Raw genomic sequence first — 20452 nt, 5'->3', positions numbered from 1 at the left:
ACATAGAGCCGCATAGACATCGCGGAAATGCCAGTATCAATAGAATTGCAAAAAGAAAACATCCGTCGAGCTACGAAAGGCCAACGACCAAACCGATAAACAATTCTTCCGGAAAAAAAATACACCAGATTTAGACAAATCATAAGTTATTTTAATTTAGAAAATATATCGAATTATTATTATATTTGATAACGACTGAAATAAATACAATAATTAATAATTCAAAACAACATATACTTTATACTCTATCGTTCCAATATCCTACTGCTGTAGTTGTAAAAGTAACCAAAAAATAATAATATTAAAATTACCAACAGAAATACTCAAGCAAATCATAGCTGTTTAAAATGCAAAACGTATAATACAAATATGATATTTTGATTACAGCAAGAAAAATCGGAAAAAAAACCTCATTAATTATGAAACGTAAATAATAACGATTTTCGACACCTTAAGATTCAGAACAAATTAAGTTACATAAATATCAAGTGAAAAGTAAAATCGGATTTAAAATAATACATGATATAGATCTGCACGAAAAATAAGAACAACGTATTGCGTAAACTGTCAGTGTTTCGATTTAATATAAACAGAAGACACTATTATTACCTATTTAACACAAATAAATACATTGAGTGAAGCAAATAACACGAAAATTAATGAAATACATAGGCAAGGTAATAAGTACTAAAAGAAAAGCTTGTGAAAATAACCACGCACCTTCGGTATTTGAATGAGTACGTAGTGTTCAAAACATGAATCAATCGGTTCTTTGGATTCAAGTACCTACCGGCTACTAACAACAATACGAATCAACAACTGAAGTAAAGTGGTTAATAATATACGAATATGATATGTGATTTGCCCTACCTAGTCAAATCACTTTAAATAACCAACGTACAAAGTATAAGGAAATATTTTTATAAAATTAATACTGAATGTGTACATATACATAGTATTTCCAGGATAAAATTTCAAGTAATTATATTAATTTGATGTACTGAATATTATTGAATATTTAATTTATTTATTCAGCATCTGTTACATTTCAAAGTTAAATATTGCAATACGTGAACAAAATAAAAAAATAATTTATTTTTAGTTTTAAATTTGTTGGTGTGTATATCATATGAAACTTATTTCATAAAAGTCAGAAATAATTTAAATTCAAAAAAATTTAAATTATCATAATTACGTTTTTAAAATGCACAATTCGTAAGATCCCATTTCAATTTTACTTTAATACATTACATTTCACGTCAACTTCAATGATGAATTCATTAAAAATTCAAATTTTATGGTGGAAAAATTATCCTTAAAGTTTCAAATTTATGAGTTACGTTAGTGTTATTCGATTAATTTTTAATTTAACTACCATTTAATTTAACGCAATACATAAATACATAAAACTAGAATAAAAAACAAAAAATGTTTTTATTGTAACTGACGATCAGATAATGAGTGTATTTTCTTTACACAGTATTTACTATAATCAACATAGTAAATTTAATATAAATTTGAAATGAACTACAACAAGACCTAAAATTAATGAATTATATGATTATATGATTATATGCAATAAAAAAATCTCCGAAAAATAAATAAAGAAATGGCCTACTAAAATGGGTGTCTTTCAATTAAATTCTTGAAGAGTAAAACTCAGTTTTTTCTATTCAAATTAAATTCTAAAATAACTTTTTTTTTGGAAAAGTCTGATATTTATAAGTTTTATTTTTTGCTTATAGAAGCCATTTTAAATTTTAAAAAATAAACATCTCACTATCAAAAAAATGTATATATGTTTATTAAAAATAAAGGTTTGTATCACTGTGGAAATATAATTTTTTTTTTTAATTTTTTATTCGTTTTTCTCAATTTTTCGAAAAACTGTTGAAAGAAATCAAAAAAATTACTTCCCGCAAGTACCAACTAAGACTCAATCCTATCTCTTAGGTCCGTTTTACACACACAACGGTTTCGTCCGTATGGATTTTAATTAGCAGTAAACACATGAAAGTAATTTCGGCTTTCACACGGGACGGTGAACGAATTTTTTTTCATATGGCCGACGTGATACAGCCGTATCGACGATTAAAAAGTACGGCTTAGTAAAAGTAAAAGTACGGTGTATAATATTAATTATTTAATTTAATTATTAATTATTAATATAAGCATCCACCGTCATCCACTGTCAAAAATGTTACCCATTAGCATTTCAAATAAATATTGGTTCTTATAAGCTGCTACCCACCGTACAAGGAACTGTTACAAATATTCCAGAAATATAAACTTTTAAGTTTCATGGTAACATTGCAATGTAATATTCTAAAACTATAACAGGAAGGTTTTTGCGAAACATATATTTTTAAAAATTGTTTATATTTCGAAAAACCGTTCTAATTATGTGAAATAAATACGTTATAAAATATGTTTCGTAGATTACATCACGGTAACTATATAATTCATGTTTTTATGTAAACAATAATTTACTAAATATTCTATTTTTATAATTTTGTAGGATGGGTCTGTTTATTGATTGATTATCGATCGTTGACCCTTGCGAATAGCGATGATAAAGACAATTTTTATACATTATAACTCGGTGTCTTCGCGTACATTTTATATTTTATTTCTATGACTAAGCATCAAGCATGGCAAATATTTTGAGAAAGGTAAGACTTTTTATAGTTCAATTAATTAAAATAAACAAATTTTTATTCCAAATCACTTGAGACTTTGGCGTTACATGCATTCGTTGTGCATGTACAACTAAAAATTTTATACTCCAAGTATACTGCATTATTAAATTTATCTAGTATGATTTGTAAGTATATAATATTTAAGGTAATTTATATTATAATAGGTATTGCCGTATTGGGTAAATTAATTTTTTTACTATATATAATTTATTAATATATAATTTAATATTGGGTAATCGTATTGGGTAAATTGTTGTTGTCGGTCTAAAAAACACGTGTTATGTGCAAAAAATTACGTTTTGGTATTAATAATTTTCAAATAAAAAATCTTATAAATTAAATTAATTGAAAATGTATTAACAAATAAATTTTTTTAAAAAAAGGTTAGTTAAAAAAATATCTTATGTGCAAAACGATATTGCGAAATTTTACCTAGATAGAATAATTTAGTTCAGTAGCGTAGTCAGGAACTTTTTATTGGGTGGGAGGGTTCAGCAAATTTATATATATTTAATCTTATCACTATCATTTTGACTACTATTTGTATTGATCTCTTTGTATTTTTAAGTCTGAATAAAATTAGTTTTTTTGACTCCGGTAAAAAAAAAATAATTAATTTTTCTAGTCTGCTTATTTGTTAGAGAATTTGCCTAAAATAATAAATAATAATAATAATAACAATGTAGGAACTAATACAGAAAAATAAATATTAGATATTGGAATATTTTCTGTCCAATCACTTAGGTATACTAAAAATTAAATTTTAAAAATATCTTACCATAATGGAATGTTTAGACGTCTTAAAATGATGTGAAATTAAAATAAAACAAATATAATGGAATATAAATGTCAAATATAAACGAATAAACGAGTAGTAAGTAAAACAGTGAGATATCAACGGGCAACAATTATTAGTTTTACACAATAAGATGCTTGTGTTAAATGATCGGCGAGCCGCGAATGCAATAGGTATACCCAAAATAAACTTTGAATACAGATAATGATATCGCTTTTATCTTAGCTATCGGGACCAGACGACCGATTTAGAATCAACTGTTGAAAAAAACCTAAATAATATGTTATTTAATTTGTATTTATATTTGTAAAAATTATCAAAGTAGTAGTAAAGTATCTAAATATGATAAATATCATAATATTATGACTTGTGTGTGTGGGTGTGTGTGTTTGTGTGTGTGTGCAGCGTGTTTGTAATACATTTATAGTGTTCATACAAACTATTAATATAATTTCCAAGTCAAAATTCTATAATATAAAAATGTTAAAAAAAAAACCGTGTTTCATGTAAAAGTTAATTTGCCATTTCAGGTTCATGGAAGGGTTCCAACCCCCAAACCCCCCCTCCGTGGATACGCCACGTTGGATGAATCTTTGAATTTTTTTTGTTATCAAATATATTTAACTAAAATTGATTCCAATAATGTTTTTATATGTATATGTATTTATATTTTTATATAATAATGTTTCGTAATTTATCGGTGCTATTATAGCATTTTTTTGTGATGAAGATAGAGAAGAAGAAGAAAAAATTCAAAAAATGTTCAAAAAAATTCCAAACGGAAAAGAATAATTTGGATCCACAATATATAAAAAAAAAAATTTATAACGATATTAGATGTCAAAAACATAGTAAACTCAAATTTAAAGATTGTGGATTTACAGGTGATAAAATGTATATAAGTGTATAACCATACCACCGTATCGTAGACCTGTATAGCTATTTAGGCATTGTAATTTTTCAATAAGGAACTATATTTCACCGGTGTATGCTGGATCCTGAATGATAACACAACGCCCGTACGGAAAAAATCCATCCACCCTCTAGAGTGAAAACCGAAATTACTTTAATGTGTTTACTGCCAATTAAAATTCGTACGGACGAAATCGTTGTATGTGAAACGAGCCTATGTTTACCGATTTCTCTATCATGATTAATTCCGTTTCTATCGACTTAAGTTTTAAGTGTCTTAACTTTTGTACTCTTATATTTCGCTTTTTTTTTTGGTTAAATTATAAAACCTTAAATGAAAAAATAATTAGACTCTTTGGTGGAACAAGACATATTGTAAATAAAATACAGAAAGTGGTTAAGAAAATTGTATGAAAATAGATCGTTCAAATGGTATTGATACTTTAGTTAGTGTTAATTGAAAAACAAGCGAAATGCAATAAAGAAAATCAACAATCAATAATAAGGTACTTATTAATCACTTTTATTATTACGAAAATCTGTAATGCGTCAAATATACAATACATAAAATATAGAAGGTTGATGTTACACAACATGGCTTGTTCTGAAGTAGACTGACCTACAGAAATAAAACCCTGGATATGCCACTGAATGGCACATGCTAGAGAAAAAGTGTTTGTTCATTATTAGATGTACCTAGTAAATATGATTATTACGTCATTTTCTACGTAATCGCAAACAACGATATAAAAGCCACATGACAATGATGAGTTTTTGATTCGTATTGAAAATCAACCGAGTTAAAATTTTCAAAGTAAAACTAACCTAACGTAGACGACTCAAACGAAAAAACCATCGTGTGTGAAAACAACGTTTATTCAGAAAAAATTTGTATGGACTACGGACATACGGACGAAATTGTTGTGTGTGAAATGGGCCGTAGTTTTTATTTGATGATAATCAGAGTATTATTTTAGGTCAAAATTGTGTACACAGACACAAAAAAAAAACACAGGCACATCATGTTGAAATTCTTCATTTTACTCAGGATTGAAAACTATGTACAATTGACGTGCTATTATATTAAATATTATAATATATCTTATATACTATAATATAATAAAAATGTTCTAACTTTTAATAACAAATTATACTTTATGTTCATATAATCCTTTAATTAATCAAGCCTGTAATGCACAACCTGGTGGTCACCAATAGTTAAACACTTAATTAAAAATGTTTATATTATTTATATTATTTTATACAACTTTATATTTTTTATTTTAGTTCTTATAAAACTCCAAAATTGTATTTTTTTTTGTGTTTTGGATTAAATTAAAGATATATTAAAATTGCCTAAAATTAACGATTGAATTTATATGAATAAAATGTTTGTATACATAAAATAAGTATATATTTTACACTTACATAATGGTGGTAGGAAGAAACTAAATTTAAATTAATTAATTTGAGGATCATGGATCATAAAAGATTGCGCACCGTTGATTCAAGCGACAAAAACATTCAGAATAAAATTAGCAACCAATAATTTTAAATTGATTTATTTTGAAATTTTAAAGAAATCATTTTAAGTTAGTGCTCTAAATATATTTTAAAAAACGTAATAATAATAAAATAATTATCGTCGTTTAAAAATTAATCAGAAGAAATGGAAAAAGGAATTTTATCTATTATTACATCGGCCTTTATTCTCTGATTTTTTTGTTATTAATAAGCTTTTGGATTATTATCACATTTATACATTTTGCATTATGTACAAAAAATTGATGTCTTTAACAATTTTTAATTTAAATTATTTGTTATCATAAGTATTTAAATTTCAATACATATTTAAACATTTCTAAGAAAAAAGATAAAAAGACTATTCAATTTAATTTAATTTTTAATTATTTTAAATAATTAATTGTAAATACATTGAATATTAGAAACTCTTTAAGCATCAACAGAAACAGATATAATTATTTTAACTAATATGAGAACGAGTGTAAGTTGTTATATAGAATGATAACAATGACATATTTTGAACACAGTACAACGCAAATTACACACTATTTCTGAAACATTTTGAAAAAAAAAAACTTCTACCTGACTACTCATTGACTATTTTTATCAATCTAAATTCCACTTTTAATTAGAATTTTTAAAATTAAGTAAAGTGTGTTGGAAATTTTCCAGGTCATTATGCTTTTTGTGCTATCGTAATCTTATAAATTTTAACTTAAAATATTAAGTAGAATTTATATAACTTATTGAATTTTCCTCTGTATAAAATAACACACACACACACACACAAATTTACATTTATAATACATACTCACACATTATAGATATACATAAGTCAATCGATAATTCGAAAAACTCCATAAATCGAACTAAACACTTGATCAATAATTGAAAGAAAATACTTATAAATCGGTCCTCTCGATAGTTTGAAATGTCTAACGGTGAGAAACACACTAAAGCTCGATTTTTTTTTATCAGAATCTCTATAACTCGAATGTCTATATTGTGAATAAGTTCAAATAAATCTATTGTAGTGATTATAAAACGGTTATGTTTAAATAACTAATGTGAATGACGTATTCGTAATCAAGCTAATAACAACGACGATAAAATAGTATCGTAGTTTATCTTAAATCGCTTTAATTTAACTAAATTGTTCAACATTAATCGTATAATTCTATCATAAACTTTTACTACAGAAAAATATTTGTTAAAATCGAGTAAAATGTAGTCAGTCTGAACATGGGTCCCGTAAAGTACAAGTGTTTATCGCTCACCGATAAAAAAGTGATTGCGGCAATTATGAAAAAAAAAAAAAAAGTAGCCCTACGTTTATATATTTCAGCTTACGAGTATAAGCTATAAACTATATTAAAACACACGCTATGGATCAGATTATGGCCAACAATTCATCACAAAAAAAATAAAATAAAAAAATAACAGATTTTTTAATAACATATATACATAATAATATATATATATTAATAAATGTCAAAATAAATGTATAATAAATATGTAGGTAATAAAATGTTTCATCATAATATATATATATATAATAAATCGAATTATTTATTTTTTCCCCTTGGTTATTCGAATACTTAGTAAATCGAGAACCTTTACAAATCGAATTTTCCGATCAGTCAACTGAATTTCGAATTATCGAGTAACTATTGTATTCATTAGTTATTATTAATTAACATATAATGGGTTTAAAATGAATAATGTAAAAATACTGGTTTTGTGTAGGTACCTACCAAATTTGATTATTTATAAAACGCAATAAAATCATTATAAACTTAACCAAGCTCAATATTTATGTATTTCTAAGAAATAAAATCATAAATCCAGATGATTTAATGTGAGCGTTGAGTGTTAAGCGTTAATTGTTCTACTTTGAGTGGTCTACAAACACTACGTAATACCATATACTGTTAATACATAATCAATGTACCTTTAAACACCAAATCAAGTTTACATTCATCTCTAATCCAGAGAGTTCACCTAAAATATTACTATCCTTGTGCATTGTTATAAATCTATTTCATATTAATAGTCAAATATGAGTTGATGCGAGGCGATCCTATAGCGTTGCCTTGTATAAGTAAAGAATACGATGGTTACTGGTTAAGTCGTTTTATCAAAACACGTCAATAAATATAGGAGTTCTTACGCTCCATCACAACAATATAGGTAGTAATAAATTTAGTGGAAACAAAAATCGAACCTTTTTTTATTTTGGCGGAAACGATGACCGTTAATACCGTTGATACAGTTTTGACATTGACCAAAAAAATATTTATTTTACGAAGTAATACAGTCGTACTTGGTTCACTCGAAGTTAAACGAACCGAAAGTTCGAATTATCCAAATAAAATAAAAATATATAAATATTTTAAATATAATATAAAACAGTAAAATATATTCATTTCTATGTATTTATTACAATATATAACAAAAAATATTTATTATTAATATATTATGTGCAATTTTAAAAATGCAAGTATAAAAAAATTAGGTTAGAAAGTTCTTTAAAAATATATTTATTTTTGTTTGAGTTATGCTATTGATCGCAGCATTTACAGTGAATCCTTTTATTTTATTTAAAAGTCATCAATTATATTTACATACATCTTATAGAAGTACTTTAATAAAAATTAAAATTTTTGACATTTCCAAATTTTAAATGATTTTTATTTCACGAAAGTTAGAACAATAAAAGTCTGATTTACTTAAATAGAAATATTGGTTTTTTTACTTATCAACTGTATTTAAAAATATAAACTAATCTATACCAGTGGTGGCCAAACTACGGCCCGCCATCATATAATATCTGGCCCGCGAAAGTTTTCTATATTACAGCACTTATTTGTATAACTGTAATATTTTGCATTTACGTAAAAAAAAATTGAAAATGCATTTTTTTATGGCCCAAGGTAAAAAAGTTTGGCCACCACTGATCTATACAACCTCTTTCATCCTGAATTTTTTTTTTCGAAAACAACGTTTTATTTGTTTCAAGTTTTTAAGACCAATACTGCATACCATTCATCCATTATTTTATCAACCTCAACTATGATAACCCACCTGACCTAGATGTTTAATTCATTTTTTAGTTTAAATTTCACACCAATATTAAATAAAGTTAAAACTAAATTACTAAGAGTTCACAAAAAATTATAAATTTACATTTATAATTGGAAAATATAATTGTTTGAAAAAAAAATATATGATGGTAGACCCGATATTGATCAATAATAAATAAAATAATTAATATCAGTACACCAACATATTAATATTTTAATGTGTTATCTATGATAATAATAAATACCCATAATTCGATAGATAGATAATATTTATAAATCATAATCCTTTAAATTCAAACATTTTTTAACATTTTACGATACCAAATAATGAAACATTGAAGCAACAATATATAGTTGTATTCATTTACAATACATTATAATACAACAATTAAAATATCATTATCAAGAAATTGTAGTCTAAAACATACTTTTATTTCGCTCAACAAAAGGTATTTCATCAACTTATTAGATAATAAGAATAGCATTTTTACAGTGTAACATATCATGAATTTTTATCTTTCTTACAATGCAAATTCTTAACGAAAATCAGATTAGTAGATCAGTAGTATATAATTGGTGTATAAATGGGGGCATTGAAAAAAATGCTAAATTTCAATTATTCTTAATGTTATCATGAACCTCTGGGGGCCAAAATTCAATGGCGTTATAATTTACAATTTATCCTTACCGTAAATTGTTTTAATAAAAAAAATTTTATTAGCTTTATCTTATGAATATACATTTTTAAAAGAATTATACATAGATATTTAACACATTTTAGTCATAACTTATATTGAGTCAAGCTATAAATCATTCATCATATAATATATTTTTGAACAGCACAATAATTTATTGCAGTATTTGTACCTAGATATTTATCAGTGTTTGTCATTCATTTATTTTTATTTTTCAATTTTTCAAAGTTTAATAGTTTAAAATAAAAAACTACCATTAAAATAAAAAAAACAAGTTAAAACATATAAATTTATGAAAGTTCAAATCAAATAAATTGGCGAAATAATGAAAGCTTGGTCATATGAATTGTATAAATAAAACTTTGATAAGTATAAAGATTTCAACATTTAAGAATGTATAATAATCAAATTTAAATAGCTATTTGTTATCAAAACCTAATTGTTATTTATTTAAATAAATACAGATCAGGTTCTTATAAATAATGTGTATATAATGAAATATTTTTAAAGAAATTCGTCTTTTGATAAAAAGTTAGAATCTCACTTTAGAAAATATTTACAGCTGGAAAATAAAAGCTAAGAAATAATTCACCACAAAAATATTATGATTTTAAATTGAATTAGATTATAATATTTTACTGCGTAATTTTTTATTATTTGATATGTTCACCAACACATTATGTATACAAATCAAATTATTTAAATTATTAAATTTAATTAGTCAATATAATTCCTTAAATTAACCAAAACTTAAGAATATCGAAATATTAAGAATATTTAAGAATAACTTAAAATGTACTCCATACTCGTTTATATTATATTTCAATACAATTAATGTAATTCGATTCTGAACAATTTTTTTTTTTTAGCTTCTATAGTCCATTTAGGACCTTCTATCTATCCCTGTTTACACACTCTTCTAATTTTGAACCTGGAGCACATTTTTCAAGGTCTGATTTAAATACGTCCATCGACCTCTGCCTTGATCGTCTACTAGGTATTTTTTCATAGACGTTAACGATCTATTTACATTTTTTGGTTAAGTATTTCTCCCAGATATTTTCGTCCACAAACAAAAGCGGAAAATCGCCGTTTCTTTTGTGTGTATCCTCATTCGAATTTTCAAATCGACCAAAACTAACTTATACGACTAAATTAAACAAATATTTTGCAGGTATAACACTTTTATAGCAATTGATGTTCTAAGAAAATTTTTTTAATTATTGTGATAAATTAATTAATAAATTATTATATAGTTTCCGAACTGTTTAAATATTTATTACACAATAAATATTAAATATTAATTCACAACTCATGAATTGATAAGGATTTTGAGTTTTTCGAATAATTTTACCAAAATTCCAAATCATCTATTTGAAAAAAAATATGTATGTTATTTTAATAAACAGAAAAATATACGCACTTATATAACTTTTTAATGATTGCTAATTGTTTAGTACATAGAAGGTCTTTATTTTTTCCCCTAAAAGAACATAGCTTTAACCATCAGTCAGTCAACGCAGAGCACGCAATACCACTTTGTCCACCGTGCACTTTTTTTTGGCTCATACTTTTCATGACGACGGTTGGTGATAGTGGTGGTCGTAATTCATTCAGCTGTCCGTACCCCTCCATCCACTTTCATCGTTTTTCGAAAGTAAAAAAAAATCCATACGAATCTCATACCAACCTGGTAAATACCACTGGTATAGCTATGAGATTTCCAGACATTTCATCAATCGCTGGCGATTTGCATCATTCTTGGTTTGATTGATCTTTTGGAATTTTTCAAGCATATGAATATAAATACGATGATGACGTAGCTTGATTTCATTTTATTTTATTTATCTATTCTCAAATGCCACCGCTGGATTCGAATGTTATTCCATTTCAAAAAGAATCGTTAACGTAGAAAATGTCTGTGTTCAAAATAATACTTGATCATAGATAAAATCTATATTAATGTAACAAGATTTCTCAATTTAATATATTATGCTTCAGAAAGGATAATGCAAGATTAATCAGTAGATAATCACAGTTCTGTTGCAGAAGAAAAGCAAAAAAATGTACAATTTTCAATAACTATATACAACATGTATAATGTATAGTATGTGTAAAATACAAGGTGTGGCAGAAAACCCTCTCTGATTCATGAAACTTGTAAATACTAAATCAATTCAAATACCTATATAAAGAAAAGTTTTTACAAATTTTACGTATTATGCCATTTTATTTAAACTATTTTTAAAATTTACATCACTTAAGTGGTAACCCTTGTTTTCAATACATTGATTAAGCCTTTTTTAATAGTTTGATATGAATCTACGAGTCATGTCAGGTGGGATAGCAGCAACTTTCTGTGTTATGACTTCTTTCAGGGCTTCCATAGTTTATGTACGATATTAGTACCCTTGACTTTTGAGATATCCTCAGAAGTAAAAATCGTATGCGCTCAAATCTGGTGAACGTGGTGGGCACCTAATTCCACCACGTAAAGAGACAATATTTCCAAGAATCATTTCTCGAAAAATAATATGAATATTTTTGATAAATGTTGAAACAAGAATGAAACAATAGTTGAAACGAATATGAACAAGATAATACGAGTATATCACTCAGCATTTAAAGGTAATTCAGCATTTTACGAGAATGTTTATTTTTTCTTCATTCTTACCATTCCAGACATTAATTTAAAAAAAAAATTGTCACATAAAATGATAACTTGACATTTTACATCCTTGCTAAATTATATAACTATGATACATCTATGAAAACAAGATTCATTTATTTGTATCCTATGAAATAATATAACTATTAGTTTTGTTTTCAAATTTGAACTATTCTAAAACTCTAGGAACTTTCGTCTATTTACTATAGTTTTGAATATTTATTTAAAAACTATTTATTAATAATGATCGCATTTATAAAAATTATTGTACTATTAACTTTCATTTGGATAGAAATATTTGCTGCATAAAAATTATTTACTAATCATACGGAAAAATACAACGAAAAAAGTTGAACGATTACATTTTTTTAACAAACATGTTAAAATACTAAGTCACATTGAAAAAACAATTATAAAAAATGTTTGTATTCATTAAATAAGAGTTATTATGTAGTACAACCTTCTAAGAATTAAAAAATTACACTTGCAGTATCATCGATGACAAAAATATTTCCTATTACTAATGATAGTTGTTTTTTATACTTGGTAAAAGTTGTAAGTCTACATATAGTGAATGAAGCGATAAATAAATAATATTCCAAAAAGCTTTAACACAATAATGAAACATTATAACATTTATAGGATTAAAGTAACAATACTTGAATACAAAACTAATCGACTTATTATCTATAATTAATTAGAATAATATGCGATCCACTATTAGAATCATGTTAATTATTTTTTAATATTTATTTATTTCAAATTTCTAAAACCCCTTTTGTAGAATCAAATGAGTTTTTTATATTTATTGTCTATGTAGACCTATTGTTATATAACTATTGTTTTTAGTGGTTATGGAGTATTGAGGTTGTAACGTCTCGCAATATTATAACATGGCCAAATAAGTGGAGCACTATGTGACGGACCGTAATCGGGTCGTCAACCTATGGCCAAGGCGTTTGCCAGAGCCTATAATATTTTTTTAGAAATCATAATAAATTGGAAATAAGGAGATGTCAGATAAAAATATACAACCAGAGAAATAAAAGAAATTATTATATTATCTTGTTGCCGAGAAAAGTAATTCGGGCGTAAAACTCAGAAAAAAAAATTAAAATCAAAATACATTTACCGAGCATTAATACTCATAATAATAATAATAATGGTGATGATTGCTTCGTGAGAAGCTGTAATCAAAAACGGACCCATCTTTTTTCAGTTATGTCATCATAAATAATAATAATTCATAACTAAAAAATAATTTAACACATACAAATAACTACACAATAAAAAGGGGGATACCGGCCAAAGTATAAATAATAATAAGAATATATAATACAAAATACATACATATCACCCTACGCTCGTGTTCCTAAGGCGTGATCTCGGAGACACATCGGAAAAATCTTCTCAGCCACCCATATTATTTTTGCGACGGAAAAAGGAAGTCAAAAACGTATACACGCAGTCGTGGTGTCTCTCGCCTCGACCATTCTATTTTTATTTTGTTAAACCGGTACCCCCATACAGTGGACATAATTATAATAATCGTGTTCAGTTCCGGTCAATTACTCGAAAACAGGTATGGAGATAGCAAAACGACGAGTCGACCGAAATACATCATAATACACTCGAAGGTGTCTTGATTGTGAACGTTCAGGTCGGGTGGACTTTGTCTCCTAATGAATACCGTCCATGATGTTTATAAAAACTTTTGTGGCTAACTGATTTCTTACCTTACAAGGTTAAGTTTTACTCCAAGATTTACATACATTCTCTGAATTATAATAATCGGTCTTATAAAGGAAGGTAAAAATTTACTCGGTTGAAAATCAAAATATGATGTGTTTATTTTAAATATATCAATGTCAACGCCACATACTTATTTTGCATCTTTGTTTTATATAAATAGATATCTTGTAACTTATCGTTAGGGTGTTCTTATCCATATATCTTGTGATGCAACTAGACTAATATGATGCGTGTTATGGTTTTGGATATTTAAAACAACTTTATGATAAAATTAAAATACATAAAATTAACTATGTAAAATGTAAGATATACTGTTTTCTCGTAGTTGTAATATATTTACCATTCGAATAAGACAATATTTTACCCATTCATTTTAAATCTTTGACAAATTATCAAAGATTTAGTTATATGTATAGGTGTGCAAGGCATATGCGTATGCATAGAGATTTAGGTTCATAATATTATATACTTGAATAAGGATATTCTTAAGTCATCAATCAAATTTTACGACATGTCTTTTCAATTATACCAATAAATACATTACATATTTCATATTACATGAATTCGTTGACCATATTTAGACATGCAATTGTTTGTGGTCTTTACACTTATATAAATATAAATATGACTGTCAATTATAATATACAGTTTAATGTATAAATATCGAATACCGTACTGTGCCTATATATTTATATTTTATATACAAGTACCTTTACGAATATAATCAATAATATTATATTTGTTCAAATCAATTATATTTGTTACCTTTGCGCTGTGTGAAGTTACACGGGTGGTCGAACAAAAAATTACGAAAGGAATTGCATTCGTAATCGATTTTCGGTTCTCGGCACAGACACGTTGGCTTGAAGAATGGAAACGCTTGAAGGGTTTTCAAAGCCGCGCGACACTTGATCACTGTAGTCGTCGAACACGAGACTGTAAATTCAACGACAAATGTATGTGTTAAAAAATAAAAAATTAAAAGCTCATGAATGTATCTAACACTGATATTTATTGTATTTATAATATTCAATATTGCTGTAATAAAAACTCACTGATACTCATACACGCATAAATACGAGTATTATATGTATCATATGCTATAAAACAGTGGTTATCAAACATTTTTGTTCAAGGAGGTTTTAAGATGCTAAAAAAATGAATGAAGCCCTAAAATCAACAATGTCAATTTTAAACTAAAACTCATAAAAAATAATTTACCTATAACTTGATTTTTAATTTGTTTCTGATAATTCGTACTTATGTCATATAAACACAAACAATTTAATTTATTAAAAAAATTAAAAAATGCAGTTTAAATTGGTATTTAAGTAATTTATAAACTTTACTGTGATCAATGATTTCTTCTAAGTAAAACAAGTAAACTTTTGGTTTTTTCAAATTTTTTTTTTTTTTTATGTGTGACTGTGAACACTATCACGACCTGAAAGGTCTAATCATTAGAGATTTCTGATAAAAAATAATGTCTAATTTGTACTTTAAAAGGTGGCAATTTCACGAATATTTCAACAGTTTTCTTAATAGATGAAACTTGATGAAAAATTTGTAATATAGAAATTATAGTTATTTTATAAATAATTGAAAAATTCATGTTTTTTTTTTTTCGGAAATGTCTATAAAATAATTTTGGTTTAACAAAAAGTAATTTCAAAATGTAATACGAAGTTTCTCATACATATTTATTACTGATTATTGAAAAAAAAAATGACCTTAATCTTAAAAAAAGAATATTATAAGCAATAGAGTATTTCATTTTGAAAAAACAAAATTTACTACATTTTTATAGTCAAATGGAATCTCATCAGACCTAGGATTTTTGCCCTTATTTTTTTAATTTATTAGTACTTCGACAATGGATTTGCTAATAAATTGGTATGCTTACATCTGCATATATAATACCTACATACATTATATGTAGTATAGTAAATTAATATACATATTATATTAATTCAACTAATAACAATGTTTCAATTTCTTTTAATTCAGATGTACTCACCTAGTCTCTAAATTATTATTGCTTAGTTTGAAAACTACTGTTATAATGCAACCAATGATATAAATATTTTACTGAAGTGTAAAAAAATAAATCAATGGTATATTAAAAATGCGACTTATACGTATTTAATAATGACATTTTGAAAGAAAGAAGAGTAATTCTTTATAGAATATTATAGATCACGATCTGAATGATTTTATTTTTTATACAAACGCATTCTAGTTTTTCCAACATACGATATATACATACATACTGTGATATTATTTTTTTTTTTTACAAATATATACGAGTTTTCAACAAAACTATAAATTACACTTTTTATTAGTCCATATCGAGTTATATGTGTATATACTTTTAGGTATATTTTTTTTTTATTATTCAACCAAGCAAACAACCTCTGTATGCATCTAATCGAAACAAATCTGTATTTATGTGATTACATGACTGTTTTAGTGGTATTTTCCATCCTTTCAAACCCCGATGCCGTTCAAACCGATTTTACTACTACTATGGACCATTGTTTTTATGCATAACTATATTATTATTATATTAATACTCGTATGTTGTACTTTTCGCAACTATACTGAATTATAAAATATACAGTATCATTATTATTACTATTATTACTATTATTATTATTATTATTATTATTATTATTATTATTATTATTATATAAATATGTATGTATACAAAGACAATTTATACCAATAGCGAAGTATCAAGTATTGTTAATACTCATGTCGATCGAAAATAAATAAGGCATTTAAAAAGGTAAATTTACATTTTCTACGTATTAAATGATATTTCAAAAGTATTATAATTTTAATTTTTTGTTTAGTTTTCTCATTATTATGTGAACAAAACTTTTTTCAAATTTAAGAAAGAGATCTCGAGAGAACGACAATATTTTAAAGTTTGTTTAATCTAATAAACACGTTCTTAACATTTTTTAAAACAATAATATCATATTATAATTGAAGATACATTTCTTTATATAAGAATAAAATATTTATGTAAAAAAATTAATAATATTTAGTCAAATATTTCTATTTTATACAAACGTATGATAAACAAAGAATAAAAATATTTAATGACTAATTATTTTGTATTAATTTTATACTTCAAACAATGAAACCTTTTTATAGTAGAGAGTCATGTAGATTTAAGAAATATCTCTCACAGGATTTTATCCACTATGGAAAAAACATCTACAAATTGCGAAGAATTAAAAAATATCCACTATAAAGAAGCACAGAGTCAGCATTAGGGAGGTAATATGGGGGTATAATATCCCCATCTATGAATTACCTATTTATATAGTCGGTAATCATCAACAAATAAAATTATATTAGTATTGTAGAATTTTATTTCAGAAAGTTTTTGGCAAATTTGTAGGTATACTTATAACCCATCAATATTGAGTAACCGGCCCTGAGGAGGTGCTATCAGGAAAATATTTCAAAGTACGTAAAAATGTATTATTATTATACTATATTTAAATATATTTATTGTGTTTATTGTATTCTAATATTAAAATTATTATTAATTTTTATTTACGTTTATTATTTATTATATATATTACTGGCAATATGGATAATTCAGGTATTTTGCAAAATGCCTAGGCATAATACAAATAGCCGACCCATTTGAGGCAATGTATATAAAACATATGACTTTCAATATAATTTTACTTTTAACCTAGGTATTTTATAAAATACCTAAGCATTATGTATAATGCCAATCGTAGAGTAGGCAATATGAAGAAAACAAAATTGGGCATCGCCTATTACTAACGACTTTACTTAAATGCCGATTTTTTTTAGGCAAAGTAGAATACATTTTATTATATGTAATACATTAAGATTGTTATAATTATTATACATTATTACTCATATTACAGACAAAATTTAATTTTAATCTATTATTATATTATTACTATTATATAAATATTTTACTTAACTAACTTTACTACTATTTACTTATTATAACATATTGTAGAAAAGTGACATTTTGATTGAAGTACACAAAATATTATTTTTAAAGCAAATACACTTTTTATTTTAACACGAAAATAACGAGAAAAATTACGATAGGTACTGTAATAAAATTATTAGTACGTCCAATATTGTATCTCAGAATTATTATTTTAGTAGTAAAAAAATATTAATCTTTATTGCGTTAAATTGTGAATGCACATTTATAATAAACGATAAGTAAAGTCATTAGTAATAGGCGATGTTCAATTTTGTTAGTTTTCTTCATATTGCCTACTCCACGATTGGCATTATATATAATACCTAGGCCAGTGATCCTCAAACTGTGCTCCGTGGAAGAAGTCTAGGAGCTCCGTGGGCATATATTAATTATCTAAATTTAAATATTATTAAATTTCTTAGTTATTGAGGAAAAACACTGGTAACCTGAATTGCGCAACGAGTTATACGTTTTAGTGACACCAATTTTATTTACAAGTAAGACTTCTGATAAAATTTGGTTATTATGATTTCATAACTTGGCTGATATTTTCACAAAATTAAATGAAGTAAATTTATCAATACAACTTAAAATGACTAAAGTTTTCATACCAAATAAAAAAATCTGAACTTTAAAAAAAATGAAATATTGAACTGTGTTTTTCTCAATATGAAATATTATTAATTATTGTTGTCTTGAATATAAATTCCTGATTTTCGAGGCTCCATACATTTTTTTGAAAACATAAGAGCTCCGCTGACAAAAAAAGTTTGAGAACCACTGACCAAGGCAAAGCTCATATAATGTATATTGCCTAGTGATTTTTGGCATTTTGTATAATGCCTAGGCATTTTGCAAAATACCGGATTATCTATATTGCCGGTAACATATGTATATTAAAAAATGAGTATATGTGTTTATGTACAGTTAAACAAATCATTTTTCGTGTAAACTCTTCTGCTTTTCATAGTGAATTTAAAAATTGGCTGCTATTTATAATCCAATTGTAACTTCTTTATTTTTAAAATATGTCTTTAGAAAGTTTTTCTTCAAAGTTAAATCTTTTTCCTTTATTGTTCATTTTAAATAAATTAATGTAGGTACGTGTTCAAACAACGGGTAGCACGCAACTGATGTAACCAAAAAAGTTTTTATTTATTGAATAGGAAAACCATTAAGATAATAAAATATGAACAATAAATATAGTACTTTTATTACATAAACACTTCCGATTTGTAGTACATACATATATTATATCTATTTATGATAGCTAATTTTAAATTTTGGTACCAATTTTTAGTGTCCACGTCCACTATAGTTTCCAATATTTAGAAGTTTCGCTGTACTAATATTATACATATATATACTGATAAAATATTTCCATATTCTTAATCATGATTAAGTTCATGATACCATAATAATGTAATACATTTAAAGCATGTAAAACTTTAGAGAACTGTATCACATATGAACATTTTTTAATAATTCACTAAAAATAATATGACCATGTAATATTGTTGTTCAATTATATTTTCGAGACTGATTTATACTGTATGAAATAGCTAATTAATAATTGTATTGTTTAAAACATAAAAACAGTTATTATCATTTATAATATTAATATAGAATAATTTATTTACCTATTTCATTCCCACATAAACTTGGAATAAGGTTTATAATTTTAAAACACGATGGATCTTCATTGCATAACGATCTTGCCAACAAACAGTTCAGACTTCCTGTAGATGTTTTTCCTTCTAAAAATATAAACAATTATTTTAATAACAGTTAGTTAATTAATTTATATAATTCATTCATAAAATTATATTAGTATTGTACCGTGGCCAGGGTAATCTAGTTAGATAAAGATATCCAGGGAGGATAGTTATGTCCTGAAGTTATATGTATTATACGAACAGATAGCTCAATATTTTTATACAGTAATTTCAACTGTTAATTATATAATCTTTTATTTAATTATAATAATTCATACATATTTACAAATTACAGTTGAGACAGCAGTCTCGTAGCTACTCATAGTCTCCTGTATGGGTATCCACCGATAACTACTGTGTATTACAATTAGCTATATGATACGGTTCACTGATTATACTATCAACTGCTATTTTTATTCTAATTGCATTCTTATACTTAATATATCATGTTATAGTAACTATAACTGTACTATAGTTACTATAGTATAGTACAGTTTACTTTTATATCGTATATTCAGTCTCTACAGAATTTTTCATACATTTTTAAACACTGTTATATTAGATTCTATATTAAAATTCTTAAATGATTCTTAAACGTAGATACTAAAAATAATAGT

General features: G+C 25.5%; 1 protein-coding gene across 1 annotated transcript in view; it reads right to left on the bottom strand.

Annotated features, from left to right (window-relative positions):
- LOC112691756 overlaps positions 1-20452 on the bottom strand; it is a 104989-nt gene that overhangs the window by 70424 nt on the left and 14113 nt on the right. The window contains exons 2-3 of the mRNA XM_025566147.1: positions 19761-19877; positions 14895-15065 (exon numbers count right to left, since the gene is read on the bottom strand). Coding sequence (XP_025421932.1) covers positions 14895-15065; positions 19761-19877 — 288 coding nt within the window. The remainder of the gene's footprint in view (positions 1-14894; positions 15066-19760; positions 19878-20452) is intronic.

The sequence above is a fragment of the Sipha flava genome, unplaced genomic scaffold, assembly GCF_003268045.1.
Source record: "Sipha flava isolate LNK unplaced genomic scaffold, YSA_version1 66_pilon_pilon, whole genome shotgun sequence".
Taxonomy (NCBI): domain Eukaryota; kingdom Metazoa; phylum Arthropoda; class Insecta; order Hemiptera; family Aphididae; genus Sipha; species Sipha flava.
Note: the sequence above shows the minus strand (reverse complement) of the source record. Positions and strands in the feature narration are given on the sequence as shown.